This window comes from Mus pahari, chromosome 2, assembly GCF_900095145.1.
Source record: "Mus pahari chromosome 2, PAHARI_EIJ_v1.1, whole genome shotgun sequence".
NCBI classification, from domain to species: Eukaryota; Metazoa; Chordata; class Mammalia; order Rodentia; family Muridae; genus Mus; species Mus pahari.
The window spans coordinates 107,946,858-107,974,766 of record NC_034591.1 but is presented as its reverse complement, the minus strand read 5'-3'; the positions used below and the strand labels follow the sequence as shown (position 1 = coordinate 107,974,766).

At 50.4% G+C, this 27,909-nt stretch overlaps 1 protein-coding gene across 1 annotated transcript in view; it reads left to right on the top strand.

Annotated features, from left to right (window-relative positions):
- Nup210 (nucleoporin 210) overlaps window positions 1-26,509 on the top strand; it is a 105,174-nt gene extending 78,665 nt beyond the window's left edge. The window contains exons 26-40 of the mRNA XM_021190746.2: window positions 2,562-2,642; window positions 3,768-3,899; window positions 5,308-5,466; window positions 8,258-8,349; window positions 9,704-9,878; window positions 11,079-11,254; window positions 12,985-13,205; window positions 14,644-14,780; window positions 18,150-18,273; window positions 19,372-19,518; window positions 20,657-20,907; window positions 22,061-22,277; window positions 23,542-23,637; window positions 23,716-23,799; window positions 25,098-26,509. Coding sequence (XP_021046405.1) covers window positions 2,562-2,642; window positions 3,768-3,899; window positions 5,308-5,466; window positions 8,258-8,349; window positions 9,704-9,878; window positions 11,079-11,254; window positions 12,985-13,205; window positions 14,644-14,780; window positions 18,150-18,273; window positions 19,372-19,518; window positions 20,657-20,907; window positions 22,061-22,277; window positions 23,542-23,637; window positions 23,716-23,799; window positions 25,098-25,195 — 2,190 coding nt within the window. The 3' untranslated portion in view covers window positions 25,196-26,509. The remainder of the gene's footprint in view (window positions 1-2,561; window positions 2,643-3,767; window positions 3,900-5,307; window positions 5,467-8,257; window positions 8,350-9,703; window positions 9,879-11,078; window positions 11,255-12,984; window positions 13,206-14,643; window positions 14,781-18,149; window positions 18,274-19,371; window positions 19,519-20,656; window positions 20,908-22,060; window positions 22,278-23,541; window positions 23,638-23,715; window positions 23,800-25,097) is intronic.
- Window positions 26,510-27,909: the final 1,400 nt, after the last annotated feature.

Genomic DNA, 27,909 nt, shown 5'->3' with positions numbered 1-27,909 from the left:
CTGGTTTGCTTCCCCTGGCTTGCTCAGCCTGCTCTCTTATAGAACCCAAGACTACCAGCCCAGGGATGGTCCCACCCACAAGGGGCCTTTCCTCCTTGATCACTAATTGAGAAAATACTTTACAGCTGGATCTCATGGAGGCATTTCCTCAACTAAAGCTCCTTTCTCTGTGATAACTCCAGCTGTGTCAAATTGACACAAAACTAGCCAGTACACATGGTGTATGGTTGCCAATAATTTCAGACCTGGATTCATAGTTCAGTGTTCTGCTCATCTCTTCCTTAACCACTGGCCTGCTGGCTCTGGCTGCCTAGGTTCTTTGGTAGACCTTTTTTTATTATTATTATTTTTTGGCCAGCAGAGAAGCTGGAAGCCTCAGTGGAAGCAGTTGTTTTCCCCTGAAGGCTCTCCCTGACCCACACCAGTGAGATTGCTGACAAGAGGTGACAGTCAGTTTTCAAAGGCTGATAGCATCCCTTTCAGGAACGCAGTCGGGGATCATTTCTGCTCCCAAGAAAGCCTGATGATAAAATCAGAAGAGCATCTGGATTCCCTGCCACCTCCACCTCCTTTGCCACAGTGGCTCACACACAGGCATCCTGGAAGGCTCCTGTGATTCTGCTCATAGAAGAGCTCATGTGTGCACTGACAGATAGATCATTCAAGCCTCAGTCACCCCATCCCTCCAGGAGGCCCCTTGTGGGCAACCTGTGACACTCTCTACTTTGGAAGCAGCTAAGCACATGCCTGAGGCCTGATGAGTGGCCACCCCCCTCGGGCCTGGTAGTCCTGGTTCCCTGAGGCTGACTTTGATCCGACATTGAGTTCATTGATTGGCTCCCCTTTCTTGCAGTTTCAGTATCTGCCTCCAAGAATCCAAGTTAAACCACAAAGTCTTTCTGAATGGCAGAGGCAGCCGTCCCAGTTCTATGTATCGATTTTTGTGGAGATGGCAAGGAAGCACTAAGCATATAAAACCGTCCCAGTGGTGCCCAGGGTTCACATGGGCATCCCAGAGAGTGAAATGAAAGACCCCAGCATGTCCTGCTCTGTTTCCTCTGTACAGAAAACTGGCTTCTGAAGCAAGCTCTCTTTTCTCCTCTGGTCAGGCAGAAGGCACAGCCCTGTCCCTCCCCATGCCTTTCTCTCTACTCTTGCCCTGGGACTCCCAGCTGTACCTTCTCTCTGGTCTCACCTTGCTGGGCCCTCTCCTTCACCTGTCTCCCATCATGGTCCTTGGCAGGATGTGGGGGTTGTGTCCCCAGCTATTCTGAGAAGGCGCAGCCTGTAGCCTCCACATCCACACTGGGCATATGATTCTATCAGATGCTGCTGGCTCCATCTGTCTAACCCTGAGCACAGCAGGGTCCAGAGGCCAAGGGCTGATTCAGAAACAGCTGGGACTGAGCAGTGAGAAAGATCAGGGGCAAGAAGGACTTACTGGACCCCTCCTATGAGGCAAGCACTTACTTGCCTAAATAATGGCACTAGGCGATGTTTAGTTACTTTTCTTTTGCCATGACAAAACACCTTAACCAAGGCAACCTTTAAAAGAAAACATTTAATTGGGGGCTGCTTAGTTTCCAAGTGTGTGTCCATGTCCATCATGGCAGCAGGCAGACAGACATGGGGCTGGAATAGCTGAGAGCTTACAGCTTAGCCATAACCACGAGGCCACAAAGAAGAGACTAGAAATGCCATGAGCCTTTAAAACCTCAAAGTCTACCTGTAGTGACAACAAAGTCATACCTATTAGTCCTTCCCAAACAGTTTCTCCAAGTGGGGACCAAACCCTGAAATATAGGAGTCTATGGAAGCCATTCTCATTTATACCACCACAGCAGTGAAGGGATATGGACTCTACACATGCAGTGTCTAAAGGGCTATACATCTTATTAGCCCAAGGCCCCCATTAGTTAGTAGCATCTGAAGAAGCCAGTGCAGGAGGAGTTAGTCTTGGGTTATATGGAATTAAGGATAAAGGAAGGGTAAGGCTTGTTGCCATCAAATATGTCCTCTATTCATCCCTGTATCCTGGTGAGTCAGAGAGGCAGATAGGCTGAGTACTGGAGTTGGGAACATCTGAGGCCTGTCCTGAGAGGTCCACACAGCCTAGAGAAAAGCAAATCGGGTTCTGGTTGCCAGCCTGTGATGCTGATCGCAGCATCTGGATTAAACAGAATAGAGCTGCAGGGCCAGGACTAGACTGGGACTCCCAGGGTATAGGGAGAGAAAAGGCTGGCCCCATGGTGTGAGCCATCCCCAAAGCAAGTCCTCCTCAGGCAGATACTCATTCAGCGGCTAGGCTGACACCTGGTCATGACACCAGATCATGGGTCTGTAGTACCTGTTCTGTCATGTATGTTCCATAAACTTGTCCCATGGGTGATTGCAGTAGTACTCGGGGTGGGGTTGGCTCACATCACAAATTAGCAGAAGGGTGATTCTGCCCAAGGTCACACAGCTGGATGTGGTTCTGGTGCCTTGTAGCTAGGCAGGTGCCTCCTTCCTCTGGAGGGTTCTCAACACCCCAGATGGCCTGAACCCCTGCTCTCTTCTAGGATCATGTTGAAGTAGAGGTGCTACAGCTCCAGGCAGTGAGGATCCGTGCCCCGATCACACGGATGAGGACCGGGACCCAGGTGAGGTGGGAGCCTGATGGTTCAGGAGGCCTCAGGCTCTTAACAAGCCACCTGCTGGAGCATCATGCCTTGTGAGGGAACCACCACTACCCTTCATGCTTGGAGCATGTTGATGTGTAGGGTGGGGCTTAGATCACTTGCAGCACAGGTATCACATTCACCGCCAGGCTCTAAGTTTGTGACGTCTTCACTGATCCCCGAGAGTTCCTGAGGTTACTGCCTTTCAGCAGCTAGGCTCATACCTCGTCTGACACACTAGGTCATGGGTCTGTGGTACTAGCTCTGCCATGTATGCTCCATACACTTGTCCCATTGGATGACTGCAGCAGTCCTGGGGTCGGGTTGGCTCACATCACAGATGAGCAGAACAGTGCCATTCTGCCCAAGGTCACACAGCTGGATGTGGTTCTGTGGTCTCTGAGGGAATGCGAGTCTCCTGAACAATGGAGTGACATTCTCTTCCATCCTCTGTGCTTACAGTTATGCCTGGGTGACTTATAACATCTAATATGCTGTAAGTGCTTCTGTGTGGCTGCCAGGCCATATTGCATAGGGAATAAAGATGAGACAAAGTCCAAGAGTGTCCCTGACAGACTCAGTCTTTTCTGCACTGTTTTGGTGCATGACTGAGGAACCCGGGGCCAGTGGTAAGTGGTGAGCTAGCCTGGCTTGGTGTCCTTTCTTTGGTGTTAGCCACGTCACCCTCGTCAGCAGCAGGCACTCAGCAAACAGGTGGTGTTCACCTCACTGTGTCCATTCCCAAGAGCACAGTCTCCCTGCTGGAGCAGGAGAGAAGCCTGAGGGCATGGGGCAGCTGTGTGGTATTGTAAGGTGAATTTGGACATCTTAGAGCTCTAGGACCCATTTTAGAAAGGAACCTTACATGCACAGCCTTCTCCCACAGTAGCAGGGAGTGGGGATGAATCTGGACTATGTGTGTTGTTTGCATTGTGTCAAGCTTCCTGATCCTCTGCCCTGGCCTCGTCAGCTTAAGAAAAGGGAGAGCACAGTCCCCACTGCACAAGGGAGGCAGGAAAGCTTTGCAGCCAGTGGGGATGGAGATGTCAGGGAGTGGGGTACCCAGTGCTGCTGGAACCAGCAATTACAGGGCCGTGCTTCCCCCAGATGCCTGTCTATGTCACCGGAATCACCAGCAACCAGAGCCCTTTCTCCTTTGGTAATGCTGTGCCAGGCCTGACCTTCCACTGGTCTGTCACCAAGAGGGATGTCCTGGACCTTCGAGGGCGGCACCATGAGGTAACCAACCAGAAATCCCAACCCCCTGTCTGAACCAGCATCCTTGCTGGGTGAGGGTCCTACCACATTGCTGCACAGGAGTCTACACATTGCTGTTTGGTGATGTATCTGTCTTTGTTCTGTTTCCACAACAAAATACCAGAGGTGGGATACTTTATGGAGAAAAGGAGTTTAGTTGTCAGCTTGGGGAGTTTCACAGCATGGTACCAGTACTAACAGTGTCCTGATGAGGGCCTGTGGGTCACATCACAGCATAGCAGTCGTGGCACATGACAGTTGGTATGAAATGTGTGAATGATGAAACAGGAAGCCAGGGACTGAAGAAAGAAGAGTATGCCTCGTGTGTGTGTGTGTGTGTGTGTGTGTGTGTGTGTCTGTGTGTGTGTGTACTTATCTACATCTGAATACACTGTTAGGGATTAACAGGAATCCCTCAAAGTCTATCATGACCCCTTTTGAGGACAGTGCCCCCAACAGCAGTCACCTTGTTCCCTTCCACATGGTCTCCATCACCTCTTGTGCACAAATTTACAAGAGAAGAACCCTAGGGGACAAACTATAGTCAGGTGGCTGCTAACAGAAGGCAACATAATGAACAACCTTGCAGGAAAGTCACTGGACTTCTAGAAGGTTCTGGGACAGAGCATATAACTTTGCTCTAGCTTTTTGTCATGATGCCAGAAAATCCTGGGTCTTTGCTCTGATTTAGCTCAGGGCAAACTGCTGTCTATCAGCCCTCCTCCAGGATGCCAGCCACCCCTAAGACCTTGGGGCTGGACAGGAAAAGACTTGGAATTAAAGCCTATGGACAGCAAAGATTTGCCTAAGGCTTGCCCAGCTAGGGAGAATAGAGTACCAGCACAGGAGCCTTGGTTACAGTGTCCTGAGGGAGGTTGCTGTAGAAGGCCATTCTGGTCTTTGCCACAGTGGTGGAGCTGACAGCAGGAGAAGGCCAAAGCCACGGAAGAATTCCCTAATTCCCCAGGTTTACACACCATAGTGCCCATGCTTGTTAAGGCCTTGGCCCCAGTTCCAGGATATTGCCAAGATTGTTTGCATAAGACACCAGCAGTGTGATTATTCAGATACTGTGTATCAGTGGCTCTACAAGAAACCCTACATGGCCCAGCATGCTATAGAGTGACTACTGACACACCTGTGCACACAGAGTGCTTGGGGACATGCTGCTCTAAAGACAGTGGCTCTTGTGTGAACAGTTTTCTAAGCACTCCCACATGGTGAAATGCGGCCAGTGATGCTCGAAGGACATTGTTTTGCTCTGGGTTTGCCCTCTGACCCTGGCAGCAAGACAGTGGCTTTGAAAAAAGTCAGATTCCAATCTATCACCTTCTAATGATGCTGGGGCCCTAGGCCTCTGTCCTGGAAACACATTTGATATCTTTCCCAGGTATCTATCCAGCTCCCGCCTCAGTACAATTTTGCCATGAACGTGTATGGCCGGGTGAAAGGTCGGACTGGACTTCGGGTGGTAGTCAAAGCTCTAGACCCCACAGCTGGGCAGCTGCATGGTCTTGGCAAGGAGCTCTCAGATGAGATCCAAATTCAGGTAAGGGGCTGGGGTAAGAGCCACATGAAAGGGAGAAAGCACTGGTGGCCTGAGTCCTAGGATGGCGGCTTTGTGCCACCCCAACCATGAGGGCCCCATAGACTGCTGAGAAATTTGAGGCATCCATCCTCAGTGTCCATTATCCATCAGGGCAGGAGGCAGGTAGAGAGGAGAAGAGAGGAGAGGAGAGGAAAGTGTACAGAAGGTGACAGGGAAGGCAGAGATAAGCCTGACTCCAGCTCCAAAGGGGAGAGGGCTTGGCTGGTAAATAACCTGTGCAGGGGCCTAAAGATGCCAGAAATGTAGCTCACTCTTAGGTCTGGGAGCATCCTGATATTGGGACTGATATTGGGTCTGAAGTTTAATCCTGTGCATTTATTTAGCAATCACTTCTAGACTTCCTAATAGAGGCAAGCTTGCTTCTCTCTGCTTCTGTAATTGACACTTCCAATGAGGAATCCAATAGGCAGGCCACTTGTGGATGAACCAGAGGCCCAAGGAGAAAGGGTCAAGGCCACACAGGGTTGGAGGAATTGTGTTCTGTCCTGTAGTGAGGGAGGGCCTTTGGTCCCACTGAGAACAACTCAGTCTAGCTCCGAGATTCCCATTAGAGCTTGTTGCTTTCTCTCTCTCTCTCTCTCTCTCTCTCTCTCTCTCTCTCTCTCTCTCTCTCTCTCTCTGTCTCTGTCTCTCTCTCTCTCACCTTTCCTTCCTTCTGGATGAGTCTTTGTATTTCTGGGTCCTGTAAAACATGGGAGCTGGGCTGGAGAAATAACTTAGTTAGTAAAGTTCTTACTGTGCATGAGGATCTGAGTTCAGTCCTTAGAATCCATAAAAAAAAAAAAAAGCCAGGTGTGAGTCTAGAGAGGTGAGCTGTTACAGAAGACCCAGGTTCAGTTCCCAGCACCCACGTGGTAATTTATAACCATTGCAAGAGATCTGATGCCCTCTTCTGATCTTTGTGGGTATCAGGCATGCATGTAGTATACATACATACATTGCAGGCAGAACACTGTACACATTTAAGGGGGAAAAAAAGCATGGTGTGTTAGTGTTTCAGCACTCGGGAGGTAAAGACAGGGGAATCCCTAGGACTTGCTGGCCAGCCAGTGTCATCTAACCTGCAAACCCCAGCCAGTGAGAGTCTGTCCTTAAAAATAAGATGACCTAACACCTGAGATAACCTCTAACCTCTGCACCAACATAGGCATGAGCCTGCACACAGAAGCATCCTCATAGGTGCGTGTGAGCGCGCGCACGCACACACACACACACACACACACACACCCCTGATAGAGGAGTTGATAACTTGCCTCTGAAGAGGGTGTTTCGATTCAAGGGCATCTTGCTGCTGATCTGGGATTCTGTAACCCCTGACACCTTATCAGCTACAAAGAAAAACTGAAGGTATCCCCTGAGTACCAGGAGAAAGAACAAAAGGTTCACACCCCCTCCTGGAGAAGAAATGAGCTTTTCTCCCTCCTCTTTTCCCTTCCCCCTCATGCATGCTAAGTTCAGGGACAAAGAAGCTGACTTTCAAAGAAATAACTATTCTCTTCTATAGCCTCTTTTCACACATGTGTGTGCACTAACAGAAGCAGAGACCTGTACTCACACTCACACAGGGACACATAGACAAGTGTCTACACAAAGGCACATGCAAATAACAGACAAGTGAGTTTATAGGTTCACACACTCAGATACAGACAGACACAGTTACAAAGAACACATGACATACACGCAGGGCTTAACAGTTTTGAGTCTAAGTGGCTCTGTGTCCATTTCCCTCCTTAACAGCCACTGGAGCTATAGTAAGCCAGACCAGGAAAGTGGGAACCAGCCCACAGGTGTGTTGTTGTTGTTGTTGCCAGTGTGGTTTTGCCATATGGCAGAATCAACAGATAAATGAAGCCCAGCTTCCCTGTACTTGAAACCCCACTCTCTAGTTTACCACAGTGCCCCACCACTCCCTGGTGCCTGCCCCATGGATGCTGCTTCCCAAGGTGCTGGTACTGTTGACCTCACAGTTGATGGTAAAGTGAGTTTACATCCACCTAAAAAGAAGATGTGCTTTAAGGGGACAGGAGTAAGTCCGCTTGTGGATGCACCCACTGTGCAGCCAGGGTCTCAGTCAGTCAGTGAAGCCATTCCATGCTCAGGAGCACCTGCCTGTGTGGAGATAGCCTCTGATTCTGCCCCAGGTGCCCCTGACGCCAAAGCCCCCTGGGTCTTTCTGAGGCTGTTTTTCAGCTCTCCCCTTGGGATGATGCCTTTTGCCTCAGGTCCAGCCTCTAGAGACAGGTGGTTCCAGAACCCACACAGGGATCTGAGTAGAGATCACAGAGGTGCCGGAGGAACAACTTGAACTGCCCATCTGCTCAGGATCTAGACTGTCTAGGTGTTTATACCCCTTGGGAGGCCCATCTGATCCCATCAGAAGCTGAGAGTTGAGTGCAGTGTCAGAATGTGTGGGCCCTTGAGCCAGGCTGGAAGCAATCTAAAATCTAGCAGCTCTAGAAGACTTTAAACAGTAGGACAGGGGTGGTAATAGGCTATAAGGAGAAAGGATCAAATGCCCCTCAAGACCTCAGAGTATCTCTTGAGTGAAGGGATCATATTTGGCCTGGCCTTGTCATACCCTAAAGGCCTGCCCTCTCTATTACAACCCAGGCCACCTGGGAGGTACTAAGAACAACTTCACATCTCTTCTCAGCCCTCACTGAGGGAGAGCAGATGCTCAGATTGGATGTGGGTCTGGTTGGGGTAGGAAATATGGCTCATTCTTTTCCAGGTATTTGAAAAACTGCGGCTGCTGAACCCTGAAATAGAAGCAGAACAAATACTAATGTCACCCAACTCGTTTATAAAGCTGCAGACAAACAGGTTTGTGACTCAGCTCCTGTTTTCTGTGAGGACACTCTCGTCCCATCCAACAAGCCATTTGTCAAAGTTGTCAGGTTCCCTGGGTGTATGCAGGGGATCTTTCAGGGTGGTGTGCTTGAATTAGGGTGGCTTCTGCATTCCCCTCCTTCCCGGGGATACACTTTACTCTGCCATAGCCTTTCAGGATCCCTCTTCTGTTCCCTGTAGCCAAAAACCATTTTATGAGCACTGTCGAATTCAGTCTTTAAAAGGGACCAAAGTACCAACTTAGAAGTGTTAAATTTTTCAAATGCCCCTGTGTTTGCAAGACTCGCCACTTGAAGCAGAGCCCATGAATTAGCAATAGCAGTGGCACTGGGGAACAGGATAGAATGCAAAGCTTGGGCCCCACCACAGCCTACCAAAGGAAGAGCTGCACTTAAGTTCCCAGGAGGCAAGGGCACATGCCCGTGCTGGTGACTTGTTGTTTTTAAGGCTGGCTACAAACATAGCTCATCCTTAGATTCACTAGGGACACCTTTCATAACATGACTTAAACTTCAGTAGCAGTTGGTGAGTGGGGGACTCTGAGCCACACAACCATGTTGCCTGAGGCACTCAGGGTTCATTCAGCCAGAAATAACTCGGGAGCAGATGCGGTGCTAGGCTTTATGACCTCAGAGGTGAAGGACACACAGTGCCTTCAGGGCCAGCAGAAAGATGGAAAGAAAGTGATGTGTGACTTTCAGGTGGAGCCCAGAGAAGGATTTCTCTGTAGAGATTTAGGGGAGGGGTCACAGGTGGAGATGCCTGACTTAGGGGCATCTTAAAGGATGAATAAGACTTTAGAGTACAAGGAGGGAGCTGGTAGAAGAATGTTCAGGCAGAGGCTGTACCATTTGCTTAAACTCATCTAGAGAAGGTCAGTGGTGCTAGCACAGCTGCAGAGTTTGCAGGGAGTGGGAACTAGAGGTCTCTCCTTGGTTACCATGTTGAGGAGTGCATGAAATGCTGTGAGCCTTTCCTTTAGCCGTCCTTACAAATAGAGGTCCATAGAGCTCAAAGCCACCATGTTGTTCCCCACCCAGGCTGCCTCATTTCAGTAAGAGAAAATGACTTGCCATAGAAACGATCTGTTTTACAAAGTGTGGTTGATGGAACTCTGGTCTCATGGTTTCCTGTCCTGATGACTGACCCTTAGCTAGATGCTGTTCTCAGAGTTGTGAGTTTTCCACGTTAGGCTTCTGTGGGTGATTGATAGGACCAGGAGGTCCTGGTAAGTCACAGATGTGAAATCTTCATATTAATATGCTGGGCCTCTGCCTGTGCCATAGCTTCTTCATGCATCATAAAAACATCATCTTTCTTTCCAAAGGGATGGTGCAGCCATTCTGAGCTACCGTGTCCTTGATGGGCCTGAGAAGGCTCCCATTGTTCACACTGATGAGAAGGGGTTTCTGGTGTCGGGCTCTGGAATTGGAGTGTCCACCCTGGAAGTGATTGCACAGGAGCCTTTTGGCACCAACCAGACTATCCTTGTCGCTGTAAAGGTAAGATTGCCTTTCACACTGTCTGTAAGAGCTCAGACGAGACTCTCTTTCAGGTGTAAAAGTGACTCACCCTCCAGCTGAGGAATTCTACTTAGGAAATTATCCAAGAATCACTTGCAGGCAAAAGCCCTGGCTAGATTGTGAGCTATTGGGTTCAAATGTCCTGGGGAGTTATTGATTCTGCCTAGCTTGTTTCATAGAAGGGGAAACTGAGGCACTGTGACATCCACTAAAGGCCCAGAGTCCTAGAGAACAAGCATGCTGATGGTCTCTCTTCTTCCTGACCACCGGCATTCCTGCCACCCACTGCTGAAGCCCTGCTCAGGTCAGCACAGAACCTGGGCATAGTCAGTTCTTTCTGGCATGAAGTATACACTCAGTACCAGACATGCAAATAATTGCACCAACTCCGAGGACATAGTGGCTCATTTTGAATCAGAGAAACTGGCTCAGGTGTCACTCAAGGCTACACAGTAGCTCTACACTGTGTTCCGTGCATACTGGGGACAGAGACCTCCTCACGCACCCTGTCACATTGCCACCACCTTCTGAATCCTAGAGGACCAAGTTCACTCAGTCACTGGACGCTTTGGTTCAGGCCTGGGCTGTAGCTTGTTTTGTTTAGTGGGCCAAGCAAGTGAAGCCCGCCTACTTTTTGAGTGACAGAAAGTACTAGGTGTTCATCATACCCCAACCCTGCAACAGTTAACCTGGCTTGTGGGCTTTGAATTTCGATGGCCTCATGGAGGCTTCTTGTCTAGAGTCAGGATAATTGCTTACCTGCCTTTTATGGGGCCTGGATTCAGAGGTGGCTCTAAGTGTCCCCCTGTTGACCTTCATCAGCACCCCTGATGTAGGGGTGTAGGGAAGTGGCACCTCTTCTCCATCCAGTGGGCATTGCTTCTACTTCACTTGCCCTGAGAACCCTCTCACACAACTCTCAACATTGCAGCCATGGCACAGAAGGCATTCTTGCCATGTAAACCATTACCCAAGTTTTCAGTCCTGGATTCTGCCTCACCTGAGTCTTTTAGAGGCTGACTAGCTGTGTATAGGCTGATAGAAACTGTGTTGCTAGGTGGGGACTCTAAAAAGCAAAGTCGTTCTTCCTCACACTCTGAAGTCAGCCCACCCACTCAGTGTCCCTGAAATAGGGACCCACTTGGGCAGGCATCACCACACCTGAATGCTGTCCTCCAGGTCTCTCCCGTTTCATACCTGAGGATCTCCATGAGCCCAGTCCTGCACACTCAGCACAAGGAGGCGCTGATGGCTCTGCCTCTGGGAATGACCGTGACCTTCATTGTCCACTTCCACGACAGCTCTGGTGACATCTTCCACGCTCATAATTCAGTCCTCAATTTTGCCACTAACAGGTAGGACATAGGCATTTGTTTCCCAAGAAGCTGGGCTTGTTGTATCTGGGTTTCATATATATAGGTCCAGATGGGTGAAGAAAGGCAAATGCTGTGGAAGGACGACTGAAGGGATGACATGCCACACCACACTGGCCTGGAAGCAGCAAGTCCAGTCAAGAGGCAGAGGGAGTGAGGGGAAGAAAGGCCCAGGCCTTTGTCTGTATGTGGCAGAAACTTGTTACTTGATGTCATTCCCTAATGGGCAGGAAGCAGAGCACACCTAGCTGAGACTGGAGGTTTTGTGGAAGGCCCTCCTTGTGACTAGGAAAAGAACGTGCAGGGAAATGTAGCATCTGCAGGCACTTTGCTCCTGGCATCAGTGGATGGAGAACAAGGAACATGCCCCACAGTGCATGGGCACATGAGAGAGAAGCCACACACTGAGCATCTGTGTTACATCTTTCTGGTTTCTTCCCTAGCCCTGTTACAGAGACCCAGAGCAGTCAAGCCATTTGCCATGAGCTACCAGCTAGGAAGTGTGGTTTGAATTTACCCAGCTCCAAGCATGATTTTCTTAGGCTGACTTAATCCCTGCTGCAGCCTCGATCCTGGCGTGAGAAGGGAGAGGGTAACAGGAGGGCCCAGGCTTCAATGTAGCCTGCCAGATGTTTGAGTCTGCTGGATAACAGTGGCTCTCTGTGCGCATCTCCCCTGTGGCATCAGCATCCTCTGGGTAGTTAGAGATACATTTCTATAGAGCTTGGCACTCTGTGATTTTAAAGGTCGGTGGCTGCTGCCCTGGGGCATTGCAGAGGTATGAGGGAGACACTTTGGCTGAGGTTAGGGCTTCTTGAAATATCCAGATGTTGGTTACCATTCCAACTTGGCTCAGAACCCTGAAGGACAGGGATAAGGACATTGTATGGCCAGAGCCTGAGCAGGAAACCATTTGCAAGCCTGGCTCTGATTTTTGCTGACCCTGTGATTCTGACAAGGTAGCTCATCTCCCCAAGGTACTCCCACCTCTCACACAAAGAATATACCTAACCCATCCATGGAGAGTTGTCATGAGGGTCTCTGTATAACTGCAGGGCACTACTCATAGTACCATCTGTCTGTCTGCCTTGGGGACAGTAGAGCCCAGGTCTGGCCACCGTTAGCCATACCATTGAAGTCACTCAGGCCTAGTGTGGCCTGGAGTGCCTGCTCACAGCAACCATTTTGGAGTCAGCATGGAGGAAGTCTGGATGGAGTCAGACAACATGACCCTCACTCCTACCTGCTCTGCGCTCCCTCTGGCATCCCTCACAATGAGGGTCTCGCAGGTGTGTTAGGGCCACCTTTCCACTACCAGCCTTGTTTGATCCCTACAACAGATGCACCATATCCGTCCTTGCTCCTGCTTGACAGGACCAGACAGACAGCACAGCAGTGCTTGGGCCAGCCACATGGTGAAAGGCAGCCTACACCTTTTTAGCATGTCCTCTGTGGGTCATTTTCCTCCTTGGGCCTCTGCTTCCCTCCTCAGTGTGAGCAAGATGATGCCGGCAGATCCGTGCTGAGTGCTGAGGGTTGTGTCCCAAGGGTGACAAGGAAGGAAGTGTCAAGTCTGTGTCCCTAGAAGTAGAGCCACATCTGGGGCCACAGTTAGCCCCAGTGTTGCTCAGTAGGCGATAGGGCTGCATACTTTTTCTGTTTCCCCTCTGCCTTCTCTTCTGAGCTTCAGCCCTCCTTTCCCCTGTCCCTAGAGATGACTTCGTGCAGATCGGCAAGGGTGCCACCAACAACACCTGCATCATCCGCACAGTCAGTGTGGGCTTGACGCTGCTCCATGTGTGGGATGTGGAGCACCTCGGCCTCTCCGACTTCGTGCCACTACCTGTCCTACAGGCCATCACCCCACAGTTGTCTGGAGCCGTGGTGGTGGGTGACATCCTCTGTCTGGCTAGTGTTCTCGTTAGCCTGGGAGGTAAGAGGGAAGTGACTGGTTCATGTGGGGTATGGCACTGCAGAAGATGCTTGGTGCCACATCGTAGGAGTTATACGGGTGGCTCGGAGGATACTGTCCAAGGGCCATATTCACTCTGCCACTTGGCAATGCCTGTTCATTTGTAGTTAGGGAGCAGTGGAGATGGTATTGGCTGTGCAGCCATCTGCGTTCACTCTCTAGTGGTTTGCAGCAAAAGTCTATTGTCCCCTGCTTTGGAATAGCACTGCCCAGTAGAATTGTCTGCTCTTGTGGAAGTGTCCTATGCATATACTTCATCACCCAATTGCCTATGCAAGTGCATGCTTACCTTGTGGTTGATGCAGCTAGGGAATGAACCTGTAATCAGATAGATTGTGTGGCTAGTGGAACATACATACATACGTGTCTCTGGGATACCTGAGCAGAATATGAGTTCCCACATCCCTGTAAGTTATACACAGATACTTGCTTTTCTCCTGATTGGTCCCCTTTCTTTAGTCTCTTTAATTTATTTCCAAAGGTAATTAGGTAGCATCCAGGTGTGGTGCTCACATCTGCAATCCTAACACTGAGGAAGCTGAGACTGGGCGCCTGACATGGGTTTGAGACCAGTCTGATCAGTACAGTGAGTTCTGGGTTAGTCTAGCATACAATGAGGCATTGTCTTGAAAAGAGGAAAGAAAGAGGAGATAGGGCAAGGGAGGAAGGTAGAAATAAAACTGTTATCTGCCACAGGTAGAAGGAAGTTTTTGAATTGTATTATTTATTGAGAACAAAGTGGCTGTGTGAAACTGAGCCTTTTTAAAGAAGCATTTAAAGTATGTTATAAATATTATAAAAATGTTACTAAGTCAAGTATTTACAGAGTAAATTTTATCTGTTTAGTCCAGATAGCAATTTTATGAATAATCAGTTCGTCTGGGATGGATTATTATTGTTGTTGTTGTTGTTGTTGTTATGGTTTATTTATTTTTATCTTATGTGTATGAATGTCTTGCCTATTGCTGGGAATTGAACTTGGGTCCTCTGCAAAAATAGTAAGCACTCTTAACCACTGAACAATCTCTCCAGCCTATGATTTCTTATTTTTATTATCAACATATTGCCAGTGAGGTCTGCTCTCTGTTTTTAAAGAGGAAGTGACAGTGCTGGATGGTAAGATGGGCCCAGAGATACGGCCCCAGCCCACCCAGGACAAAAAATTGGGAAAGGGTCCTGAGAAAACAGATTCCAGAAGGGAAGGTACAGGGGGAGCTGGCGCCTACTGAGAACAGGTGCAGAGGAAGAGTCACAGGCGGCCAGAGCTGGGAAGGTGGGAGAACCACTTTATAGGTCTATGTGGATTCCTCTCTGAAGCTGAGGAATCCCTCACAGACAGAGGTGAATGGGGAGCTATGCGGCCAAACAAAATAGATGATATCTGGGCTTATTCTCCCAGGTATCTCAGGGACCTGGAGCTCCTCAGCCAGCAATGTCCTCTACGTTGACCCTAAGACAGGTGTGGCTATAGCCCGAGATGCAGGGTCTGTGACTGTTTACTACGAGATCGCTGGACAGCTGAAGACCTTCAAGGAGGTAGGTCTTCGATTGAGAGCAGCCAGAAGCAATTATGGCCAATGAACCCTGTTAGAGGCAGCAAGAGCGTCAGTGTGTCTGTAACTAGACCTGGAGATCCATGTTTGTACTTGGGAGGCTGAGGCAGAAGATTATTTGGGGTTTGAGAACATCCTGGCTTACATAGCAAGACTGACTCGAAACTCAAGCAAGCAAACAAACACATACAGCCCACCATTGTATCCCACCACCACACCCCCCCAGCACATCGTAATATGTATGTCCCTGAGTACCAGAACCTGATCATGACCAGATCTCTTTACACAAAGGCATAAGACCTCAGCACCTCCTGCCTATTTTTATTTTGTTTGGTTTCATGGTCTTTTGTTTATGTGTCTGTTTGGAGACAGGGTCTTACTGTGTAGCCCAGGCTGGCCTTGAATTGAATCTCCCGTGCATCCCAGATGTTTGTTATACCCCCTGTATGCTTGAAATCGCCTCTGACTTACAATAGCTAATTGATGTCGTGTGAGTGGTTGTTAGCCAGTGCTGTTTAGGAAGTGCCTGTCTCTGCTCAGAACAAATGCATTTTTCCTCTGACTATTTTTGATCTGTTGTTGGTTGAATCCAAAGCTGCCAAAGCAGCAGGTACAAAAGCCTGGCTGTACCTCTGATTCCTTTCTCTTTAAGAAACAAATAACCAGGCCTCCTGCCAGAGCTTGTCTGCAGCTGTCAAGATCTAGGAGAATCAGCCACCCACTAAGTGTGAGATGGGAACCAGTTCCCTGTCCATCCCAAGCATCCCTCTCGCATCCAAACCAGCATCAGGGGAGAGATCTGGTCGATTGATTCTACCCATTCACCGACACCCACACTTGTCTGGCAGCCAGCATGATCGTGCAGCCATTGGGGTGGGCATGGGATGGGCGACCCAGTGATTTGGTATCACCCGGCAAAGTAAAACTTCCCCCAGCAAGTCACCTTTGAGTCTTTATGAAAGCGAACAAAACCCTTTCTCTCCAGCTGAGAACAAGTCAATGACCCTAGTCTGGCTGAGTTCCAAACCTGTCTCTTTTTTAGAGTCAGCATGTGCTTTATCGAATCCAGCCGTTTAACCTAATAGTTTACATATTTAGTGCTGTGGTTCAGGCGAGTGGCTGCAGATAGAGGCACACTCTGAGTAATAAAGCCCTGCTCACAGGAGCGGCCCTAAGAATGGTCATGAGAGAAACCAGCAGTCACCAAGGTACATGGGGTTTGAGAGAGAACCCCGGGTGAGCTGGATCATAGGATATGTGTGGGAGGGACTTATGCTCTGGCTTTATAGGCAGATCACGAGGTTCCGGGGAGGCCAGGAAGCTGGGTGCAGTGGTTTAGGGTGGCTTTAACTGGGCACATCCCTGCAGAGTCATTTCCTGAGAGGCTGAGATTGTAGCAGCTTAAGGATTTTAGGGCAACCTAGACTTTCAAGTCATTCTGTCTGTCTGGATTCAAATCCAAGATCAACCACCGGGCAAGTTCCTTCTGTGCCCAAAGGATACACCACACTGTGATGTAGCGTAGTGAGCTAACAGGGAGGGAGCAGGCTGGTTGGCACTTAGTATCTGTTCTGGCTGGTTTGTGTGTCAACTTAATACATCAGAGAGAAAGGAGCCTCACTTGAGGAAATACCTCCATGAGATCCAGCCGTAAGGCATTTTCTCAATTAGCGATCAATGGGAGGGTCCAGCCCACTTTGGGTGGTGCCATCCCTGGGCTGGTGGTCCTGGGTTCTATTAGAAAGCAGACTGAGTAAGCCATGTTAAGCAAGCCAGTAGGGAGCACCCCTCCATAGCTTCTGCATCGGCTCCTACCTCCAGGTTTCAGCCTTGCTTGAGTTCCTGTTCTGACTTCCTCCAATGATGGATTGTGATCTGGAAGTGTAAGCCAAATAAATCCTTTCCTCCCCGACTTGCTTTTTGGTCGTGGTGTTTCATCTCAGTAATAGAAACCCTGACTAAGACAGTCTCACAAGTGTTTGCTCCTCTGTGTTTGCTGCTAATGTTCCCGTTGGAGAGCAGGGTGGTAGCTTGCTTACATCGGACTACATAGACTTTGGTTTTAAATCAGAATGATGCAGATCAGGGGCACATAGTGGTGGAGTTGCTGCAGGATGACCTGCTGGTAGACTGGATGGGGTGGTATGGAGGAGGGCGTGGGGTAACTCTCCTGGATCTGTCCGCACTGACCTGGTATATGATGGTTCTTTACTCTGAACAGGGAATCGAAGTAAGGGTGTGTGCAGGAGGAAGACAGCGAGTGGGTCCGGGAGTGTTTGAAATGGGTGTCATTTCTCCAGCTGAGGTGGGAAGGGCACAGTTGGGTGGTGAGTTTGCAGTCCCTGTGCCCTTTCCTAAGGACTGGAGCTGCATAGGGCTGTCTAGCACAGGGATGGTGCTATACCTGAATGTGGGACGATCATAACAGGAGTAGGCCAGACAGAGAAGGAGAAACTGTGAGAAGACCCATCATGGCCAGAAAGAAAAGAAAAATGGAAGGTAGGGCCAGGGATGGCAGTGGTGGGCACTTCTGTTAGTCCTTTGGGTAGCAGCTACTCCTGGAAGGAAGCAGTACAGTGATGACTGGAAGTACTGGTAAGGCCAGAGGGACCAAGGCCCATATATGGTGGGGCTGTGAGCTGCAGGCCAAGGGAGCCTTTCCGGCTACCATGACTTTACTGCACAAAAGGGACCCACAAGAAGAGCCTCCAAAGCACTTGCCCCCACCGGAAAGGGTGGTCAGCATGCTAGCCATAGAGGAGCATGGGCCTGTGGTTCTTGCAGAGAAAGATAGAGGGACATCCCAGTGGAGGAAAGTCTGCACAGCGGGTAGAGTATGCTCAAGGGGTACCAGCTGGGGTACAATACCAGGTGGGGTATGTCCGAGCAGACTGGCCTCTGGGGGACCCTTATTCTGTACACATTTGGGTCTGATTGATCCATTCTGAATAAGGATCTTCTGTCCTTGTGACAAGATTAATTAACCAGATCTGTGAACAGAGGAAAGATGATGGCAGGAGTATGTGGCCTGCCCTGGACCACTAAGTAGGTTCAGCCTGCTGTTAGCCCTGGCCTTGCCGCTGATCCAGTTCTGCCAGGTGCCCTGGCTCTACCTCCTGCCTTGGCTTTGATATCAGATCTAGCTTTGCTCTCACAGGGTGGGAGAGTTGGGGTGGCCAGTTAGGGCTCTGACAGGTAACCCTGCCACACTCCGACCAGGATTTAAGCTGTGAGCTCATTAGGTTGTGTTGCCTGGGGTGTAGGTGATACAATCTGCAAGTAAGGTCATGAAAAAGGCCCAGCATGAGCCAGCATGCACTCATCGCTCAGCACAGCTGACTTGTTTCCCTAGATAGTGGTCGGCACCCCTCAGAAGATTGTGGCCCGTCGCCTCCACTCTGCTCAGACCAGTATCCAGGAAGCCACAGCCTCCAAAGTGACTGTCAGCGTGGGAGACAGGAGCTCTAACCTACTTGGTACAGGATGAGCAGGCAATGGGCATTTGGGCTTACCTTGCCAGACTTGGGAAGCGGGGAGTAGCATCTGTGCCCTTTGGGTGTCGTTTTTATCTGTTTGGGTTTTGTTATTGTTTTGTGGTGTTGGGGATTGAGCTCAGGGCCATAACACACCACAAGCATGCACTATACCACTGAACAATACCCCCAGCCCTCTTTTTCTTATTCAGACTCACCTCTAACTCCAGAGAGAGCCTTCAGTCCCTGCTCATCCACTCCTTGCAGCTCTTAAGAAATACGAGGCCTCCATAAGCCAAAGCGTGAAAGGCGCCTTCATAAGAGCTCAGCTCCAAGACACTGCCTGGGCTGAGTCAGAGCTGTGATTGCAGCCCTAGGGCATGAGCAGAGCAAGCCACAGTCCACCGCAGCTGATGGTAGAAACTAATGACATCGCAGGCTGGTGGCTGGTTTTGATTTTTATAATTACCTCTCCCTAGTCATGCATAGAACATTCCATCTCACTCTTTGCCTGTGACAGCCCTGGACAGCAAGTGCCAGAAATAAATATGTCGATACAGATTTTTTTTTAACCACTTAACGGATGAATTAAGTTCCACTGTTCTCATTGTGATTAATGGGGTACATTTACTACATCATGGAAATGCTGTTTTCCTCCTTTAGTGCAAGTGGGAAAATAGTCTACTGTTGCCAGAACTATGTACAGTGAGTTTCTAGAGAGCCTCTGTCCTCCCAGTGTACAGAAGCAAATGGCCAATGGCCATTTCTCCTTGCTGGTTACAACCAGGCCACACATCAGTAGATTTACTGTCACCATGCCCTCTGTGCAGGCTCAGCACTCATGCTGAAATTCCCATCTCCAGTGACCCTGGCTCATCCTCTGGGTCAGGATCCTTATGTTTAATGAGAGACACAGAACCTTCAGCAAGTCTCATGGACTGCTGAGGTCCCTGAATGGGAACAGTATTAGATACTGGTGCTGTGCACCTGCCCAGCTCTGTAGGGCCTGCTCCCTTGTTTTACTTGGTGATGGCTGTGGTAGCCTTGTGCTTGGCCCAGGCCCTTCTCATCTGATCACTGCCCCTAACCCTATGCCTTTAGGTGAGTGCTCCCCTGCCCAGAGAGAGGCCATTGAAGCCTTGCACCCTGAGTCCCTCATCAGCTGCCAACTCCAGTTCAAGCAAGATGTCTTTGACTTCCCTGCTCATGATGTCTTCACCGTGGAACCAGGATTTGATGCTGCTCTGGGTAAATTTGCAAAGAATTTAAAATGCAGTGGGTGCCAGCTGAATATCTGGGGTTGGTCCTATGTGTGTACTACATGATGGCCATATGTCCAGATAGGCAGAGGTTGTTATTAGGAGTCCAGCCTGGCATTGTTAAGCTATAATCTGTTACTACTCTATGCCTGCCAAGGGGGAGTCGCCTGTGACATCACCTACACTCTGCAGAGCTCAGCACCAAACCCCGACTGGAGTCTTTTTCTATAATCCCACCACTCAGCTTTGAATAGAGGCTAAACCTCCCTCTCTAGACTGAGGATGCCCTGTCCTCCACTGCCTGCATAGAGCACCATATGAAATAGTAGTGAGCTATATTCGAGCATGCTAAGACATAGCCACTCCAAAGCTCAGGACACCAGAGTGGTTGGGCTGAAGACCAGCACTTTAGGTTGGCGAGCCTGCCTGGCCCCACTGCATGGCAAGGAATGCTGCTGGCTGAGAGAGTGCAGGTGTATGGCTGATGTATGATTGGTATCCTGGCCTCACCAGTATCTAGCACAGAGGAGGTCCTTGTTGAACAAGGAAGTTTACTCATCTAGGTACTTCTACTCATCAATAGGTCATTGATGTAGTCTAGCCCTTGTGTCCAGATTCCAGGTTGCCCAGCTGCCTGAGGCCCTCCCTGCTCATTAGTACCTAGCTCATCTGCCCTGGGCCAGGCACTAAGGACAGGACAGGACTAGACAGTGGTTGTCAACACAGCCTCCTGCTACACCTGGAACAGGGGCATCTTGGAGTCAGCTCTATCTTGACCTGGAGCCCAGGGTTGGATCATGTGTCTATGTACCATTATCTGCCCTTGCTCTGGACCAGACTGCCTGGGGTTTGAGCTGCAGAGCTGGCCCAAACATGATGCCTATCCGAAGATTCAGTGGAAATCTCAGTGGAAACCTCATCATCAGAGGATTCTGAGAAAGTGAGAGGACCATTGGTTACAGAGGTGTCCAGGCTGGCCCAGGGCTTTGAAGGGGTATTCCCAGAAGGACTCCTGGAGAAAGTGGCTTATTACCTGTCTCTCAAGTGTGTCTAGGAGTTCCCCTGTCACAAGTAGGGCCAAGGTAGGGATCTGTGCACACATGGGCGAATAAGCCTTCTCTCCACAGGCCAGTACCTCTGCTCGGTTACTATGCACAGGCTGACAGATAAGCAACTGAAGCACTTGAACATGAAGAAGACATCACTGGCAGTCACTGCCTCCATCCCCAGCAGCCATACCTCTGTAGAGAAGGTGGGAGCTGAGGTCCCCTTCAGTCCAGGGCTCTATGCCAACCAGGCAGAAATCCTTTTGAGCAACCACTATACCAGCTCCGAAGTCAAGGTCTTTGGTGCTGTGGAGATTCTGGAAAACTTGGAGGTAAGCTGCTGTGCAGGCTTCGGGTCAGGCCGGAGCTGGTTCGGATTAGGATTTAGAATTGTGAGGCTAGGGTTGGGGGCTAGGGTTAGGGCTCAGATAAGGGTTGGCTTCAGGCTTGAAGGTAGAAATATTTTTAGTTGCCTGGTTTACAGACTAGGCTTAGTGTTAAAGGTTGGGCTTAACAATGTAAGATATTAGAGGTGAGAATGAGTGGCTGTGGTTAGTGGCTAGGATTAGTAGGTAAGGTTAGTGGCCAGAGTTAGTGGTTAGGGTTAGACTGTGCTCTATACAGTTAGTGCAGCACTTAGTGCATTCCAATTCAGGGTACCCTGTTCCACGTTGGGATAGGCCGCTTCTGTACACGCTTTACTGCTACTGCCGCTTCCCCCTCCCCCTCCTCCCTCTCTTCTTCTTCCTCTTCCTCCCCTCTTCCTCTTCTCCCTCCCCCTCTTCTTCCTCTTCATCTTCTTCTTCTTCCTCCTCTTCCTCCTCTTTTTCTTCTTCTTCCCCTTTTCTTCTGGCTGATGTATGACTGGCCTCTGAGGTTTCAGTCCAGAAAGCCTACAGGGAGAGCTCTGATGTGTGGTTGGAGGAACCCTGTAGCCTGCTTCTTCTTCTTTTTTTTTTTTTTTTTTTTGTTTTTTGAGACAGGGTTTCTCTGTATAGCCCTGGCTGTCCTGGAACTCACTTTATAGACCAGGCTGGCCTCGAACTCAGAAATCTGCCTGCCTCCGCCTCCCGAGTGCTGGGATTAAAGGCATGTGCCACCACGCCTGGCTGTAGCCTGCTTCTTTTGTCTTGCTGTGGTTAACTGCTCACAAGAGATGAAGAAGAATTACATAGTTGCCGTGGCAGCCCAACGGGCTAGAGATGCTGCTTTGTGAGGACTTGGTTTTAGGCGCTACTCTGGGTTGGCTAACATCTTTATGCTCAACTAGAATTCAGTAATATTGATCGTGTCCTCTTTAGCAGATTCTGAATGTGGGTCATGCTTTGGGGTATCAGGGCCCACCTGGTTCTGGGAGAGAAGTCCAGCATATGTGGTTAGAAGGGTGTATCCAGAGATGAGCTGGGCACCTGCAGTCCCACCTGTGGGACACTACAGTGTGCACTCCCTGCAGAGCGTGCCTCCTCAACACTGCCTTCTTCCCAGGTGAAATCTGGATCCCCGGCAGTGCTAGCCTTTGTGAAAGAGAAGTCATTTGGGCTGCCCAGCTTCATCACGTACACAGTTGGTGTCTTGGATCCCACAGCTGGCAGCCAGGGCCCTCTGTCCACTGTCCTGACCTTCTCTAGCCCTGCCACTAACCAGGCCATCACCATTCCAGTCACTGTGGCCTTTGTGTTGGATCGTCGTGGGCCTGGTCCATGTGAGTCATAGATGAGACATCAACTGACCCAGACCTGGGCAGGGAGAGCTGGGGTAGGGGGGCTTGGGTATCAGTGGGCACCTACAGTGTGAAAGTTGGACAAGTCAGAAATATAAAATGTCTCTCAAAGTGGCAGTCTCTTTCTGTCACCAGTGCCACAATACTTCCCTTGTCACCACATCCTCAGCAAAGCCCTGTGCTCAAAATCCTGCCATGGCTCCATCTCTCAAGTGTAAAGCCCACATCCCCGCAGTGCCCCTTGAGACCTATATGGTCTCTCCTGCCCATTCATAACTCGCCTCCCCCTGTGCTTCCTGATCCAGCACTAACCTGCTTCTTGCCTGTTTCTGGAACATGAAACCCCAGTCTAAGTCATTGGCATCACTGTTTCCTTTGTATACAGTGTCATTTCCCTCAGAGAACCCATTGACCTATGTCTTCAACTGTCTCAGACTGCCCGTCAAGCATCACCTCTTGGTTAGCACAGCATTAGACTCTCCCCTCCCCCCAGACATGTGTTGGCCTATGGAGAAGTAACTTTATTCATGACTGGGACTCCTGCCCGACTGCCCCAGGAAGTCCAGTGTGAGGACAGTTCTTTGCTCAGGGCCCTCCTGATGCCAGGAGCTACTCACTTCCTACCCAGCTGTGTACACACTTATCCTGCTTCAGCTTCCTGTGGGCATGCAAAGGATGCAGGGCATGGAGTGAAGGGGCCAGTAGCGAGAGGAGGGCCCTGTAGTCTGGTGTCTCTCTACCAGGGATTACTTGGGGACAAGTAGAGAGTGTAACATTGTGACATAGGCAGCAGGGATCTGGGATTCAGGCCACTCCACAGAGGTGGATAGCTTTGGGGCAGAAGTGCTGCCCACCTGCACCCTGGGGCTGTTAGGAAGGAGTCTGAGCAGGAGCTCCTGTGCTGAGCCTCTGGCCCACCAATTGCTCAAGCTTTAAAGCCCACAGGGCATCTTTCAGAGCTGCCTCTCTTTCTTTGGAGCAACCTAGCTGCCTCCTTGACAGAAAGGACACCAAAACCTGATGTGTCAAGCTGGTACCTAAGGGTACTTTCTGGAAAGGACCGAGATGGCCAGGGGAGACAGAAGGAGACACTGCCCTTGTCTAGACACCTCACATCTAAGACAGACTTGCCCCTGCATCCCAGGCAGTAAGACATGGTGGACCATGCAGATGTCTAATGGCACAGGCCCTCAGGGGACCCAGCTATGGCTCTGGCATTTTGATGTCTGTCTTTGTCCTGTTGCAGATGGAGCCAGCCTCCTGTCACACTTCCTGGACTCCTATCAAGTCATGTTCTTCACCTTTTTTGCCCTGCTGGCTGGGACAGCAGTCACCATTATAGGTGAGGCCAACCTCATACCCCTTTCTCCACCCCACACCTTCTCACCCTGCCCACTCTCATCAGTGTCTACTCTTACAGCCTACCACACAGTCTGTGCACCCCGGGAACTTGCTTCACCCCTGGCCCTCACACCCCGTGCCAGCCCTCAGCACAGCCCCCACTGTGAGTACCTCAGCCACAGGCGCAGCCTACAGCGCCTCCACAAGAGTCATCTACTGGGAAAGGGTGGGATCCAGGCCCTGAACCCTAGATTTCACAGCCTGTGTCAGAGCAAAGGAGACAGTTAGAGCTGAGCCCCAGGGACAGATGTGCCAGGGGACAAGGGTGTCACAGGGACTCAGATACTAGTCCTGACTCCTCACAGACATGCCCAGCAGGCTGTGGGATGGGAGGAGTTGGTAGTGACAGTATTGTCTAAGCAGGGAATTCCAGGACAGGCAGGGCTACCACTGAGAAGTCAGGTCAGGATGGGAGGATGGAGATTCTAGACTGTCCTGATGAGAGATACTCCCACAGAGAAAGATAGGAAAGCCCACTCCTTTCAGTTAACTATTTGTCTCTGATGACCTAAGGTCTTGGTCACCCTCTACAGTTCCTGGGGTACCTTTCTCCAAGAGTCTTCTGGAATTGTGCAGTGCCCTGCCTTTGCAGTGGTACCCAGCAGCCCTTTGTCTCCTGACTCCCATTTGGCCTATGTAAGAGGCCTTGAGCTAGTGTCTGCTCATCTCAGAGTTAGAGGACAGTTTTATGGCCAAAAGCACTGTCCGTGGGAGACAACTCCCCCCACCATGCACACACACACACACACACACACACGTCCTGGTATCAGAGCCTCTTCCTGTTGTCTCTGGTCTTCAAGGCAGGACTCTTGAGTATCCCAGCATGCTGGGTGGTAGCTGTCTTCAAGGCTTTAGCTTGTTGCACAGCTGCTCTGGTACAGTCCTTTCTGACTCTTCTGTCTTCTTCCTAAGACCGTAGGGTCTTAGTGACAAAGTTCCTTTCACTTGCCTCCAGGTGCTTGTTACAATAGCATTGTGCTCAAGAGTCTGGTTCTTCCATCCTCTTGGCTCTGTGGAGAGATAACAGGATATGTCATGTGACCCACCCCTGTGACTGAGCTCAGGAAGGTCAGAGGTCATGTTTCAGGCTAAGTGGATATAAATATATATGAACCCTACACATCCCAGTAAATCTCATCCGCACCCTTCACAGGATTAGCCCACTCTAGCCCATAGAGTATTTACTGGAGACAGACTTCCTCAAGTAGGGATCAGGAGACAGAAGGCTGCTGGGTACAGAAGCACAGGTTGAACAGTGTACTTTCCCATGCCTCCCCTGCCCCTGTCAGTTTCTGCTGTCCTAGGTATAAGCCCCTGGCATGCCATGGGCACACACTGAGGAGTATGGTGGGATATTGGCTCTTATTCATTCCTTCATGCTCACGTCCCTTTCCTCCCCAGATCTTGCCTCATCTCCGGCTGCTTTCAACACACTGCCTTCTGGTCGTAAAGCCAGCCCTCCCTCGGGGCTCTGGAGCCCAGCCTATGCCTCTCACTAGGCAGTGTGCAGGGCTGGTATTGCGACACAGCTGAGCTGACACCTGGACAGAAGGGTCACTGTCATTTTTCACCCCGGGATGAAACCACACCTGGACCTAGGCCATCCTCACTGCCCTGGCCATGCTGAATCACTGCCTGATTCACACAAGCAAGGGATTTTAATTTGTTTGCTTTTAAATCTCTTTCCCAGTGTTGAGGGCCAGGGCTTCCTGGTCCTCTCCTTCTCGTGCAGTGTGCAGGATTTGGGGGTGCTGCTTAGGCTTGTGTTTGTTCTGCTCCAGGAGGCTCGCTTCTCTGTTCATGGCTTTTGAGTATCGGAAGCTGTTTCTACATCATCTGCAGATACTGTCACTGTAATGATCTCAGGGAAAGGATTTTCTCATTACTCCTGGGGTTTTTGTGGTGCTTGGAATAGAACCCAGGGTTTCATACCTGCTTGGCAATTGCTTGTCCATTGGCACATGCGCAGACCGGCCCTTTTTTGTGGGTTTTTTGTTGTTGTTGTTGTTGTTGTTGTTTTTTCATGAAAACTCACTCTTTTCCTTATCCTACTGCTGCTAGGAAATGTGGGGGGCAAGCAGATGTGGGTGTCCCCTAGGGGACACCATGCCCAGAGCCCTGTGCTGTCTGAGCCTTCTTACTGTGATAGTTACTGAGCCTCGGCAGAGTGGCCCTCCCTTCAGAGCTCCAGAAGGACTTCGGTCTTGTTTCAGCGAAAGGCTTCTGACACCAGTGTTGGAGTACCTCTCACTCTCTCTGAGGCAGCCTGGAAATAGCCACAGCATCATCGGCCCTTCCCTACAGCCACTGGCAGGGATCTTCTGGGTTTGTTCTGAAATGCTGCTGTGACTTGTTGAGCAGAGAGACCCAGTGTCATCTGCTCTTCTGCCTTGAAAGACACAGAATGCAGTACCTCAACAGATCTGAGCCACCCTATTCGCCCTCTTCTCCTCCTCCTCTGCCACCAGCACTCGCCTCACTGGGAACAGAAGAGGATGCCTTGGGAATATGACGCGTGTTCACATCCAAGCTCAGGGACATGGCCTCTGCTTCAGGTCCGGGTGCTGTGGTGCTGTCAGAACGAGCCAGAGATTCACCTCCAAGTGGACGTGTATGGGCACCACGTCACCAAGAGTTGTTTGCCTTTGAAGGTCATGTGTGATCCCTTGTATCCCTTGAGGCTGAGCCACAGGATGGACTTTCTGGAGGTGGGGATAGAGTCTTTGTGCCCAACCTGCCACTCAATCTCCCCCTAGAGCTGTTAATGGAGCCCTCCCTGCATTTGTTTAATAAAGTTCTGTGTAGTTTCTTAAGGATGTGGTGGTTCTTGGGGCTACTGACTGCCTGGGTGTTTACTATGACTGATGGCCTGTTTCCAATGGTGCCCTTTCCTCCTCTCTTCTGGCCATGGGGTCTCCCTACCCTGGAGACAGGGGCAGTAGCAGGACCTTGTCTGCAGTAGTACTGCACAGTCTCCCTTCCCTCCACTTCCTGCCAGTCCTCTCAGGCACCTGTCATTCTTCCTTCTCCTTCCTTCGTTGTCATCTAAAATGTCTGTCTTTCCCCTTAAAATGGCCTTTCTCTATTCTCTCCCCCCCCCCCAGCTATACTCCCAAGATCTTGAATGCCTCAAAGAACCAGTTCTCTGCCCCCCTCCCCAACCACACGCCCTTGGTCTGGCCTGTCTTCCCAGAGCCCTCACGGGCCCCACCCTAGCCAGCACTAGCCCTGTCACATTCCTCATGGGACCTGCCCTGTCACACCATCCACAAGAAACAGGATTCCACTAGGCCCTGCTCCTCTGTGCCCTTGTCTCCCTGTGCTTTTCTCTCCCTCTTACCCTGCCTCATGCCACATTGGAAGTGGAAGGAGAGGGGAGTAGGGGCTCCCCAGCCTCGGGGACCTGCTACCGCAGCACTGCCCATGCTGCGAATACCGAATGGCCACCACTTCGCCTTCCCAAATCGGACCTCCATGTGAGTGAGTGGTGATGGGCGTCATTCTCATAGCTCCTCAGGACACTGTACAGGAGAAGATCTAGACAGCGTTATCAGATGCTGAGTGCGATTGGTATTGTACCTACTGTGCGCGTGCCTGCCTGGTACATGGTGTTACCCTCATGTAAGACCCCTCTGAAACATATGTTAGCTACTGGGATCCAGGGAATAAGGACATCACAACCAGACACGGCAGGGTCCAGAACAGAAAGAAACTCCTGTCTCCTAATGACTGAAGGCATTCTTCTCAGGGCTCAACAGACACATTCACCATCCCCATCACTAAGGTCTGAGCCACTTCTGTCCTGTGGCTAGTGAGTGCAATGGATGGTCATATCTTGGGTGCCTCTAGATGCCACAAAGCTGATCACTGGCTCCTCCCAGGTGAAACAGAAGGATTGCAGTGTCCACCAGCCACCTTTGTTCTGGGGCACTGGGCTTCCTCCCTCTCTCCACCTGGGACACTGGGGTCCTGATAAGAGCTGGCCATTAAGTTCCCTTTCTCCGGGGGCCAGCAGCCTTTCAAAGCACGTTGGGGGAAACCAGCCAGATCTCTGTACTAGCAAACCTGACTGGGCATGCTGACAGCCCGGAGGGACCCACACAGCTCGACTGGATTCCCAAGCCAGCAGAGCAGCTCTCACTGCCTGAAGGTGCTAGGAGATGCTTTTAGCACCAAGAGTACAGAATTGCAAAGAGGTATTTTTCTCTAAAAT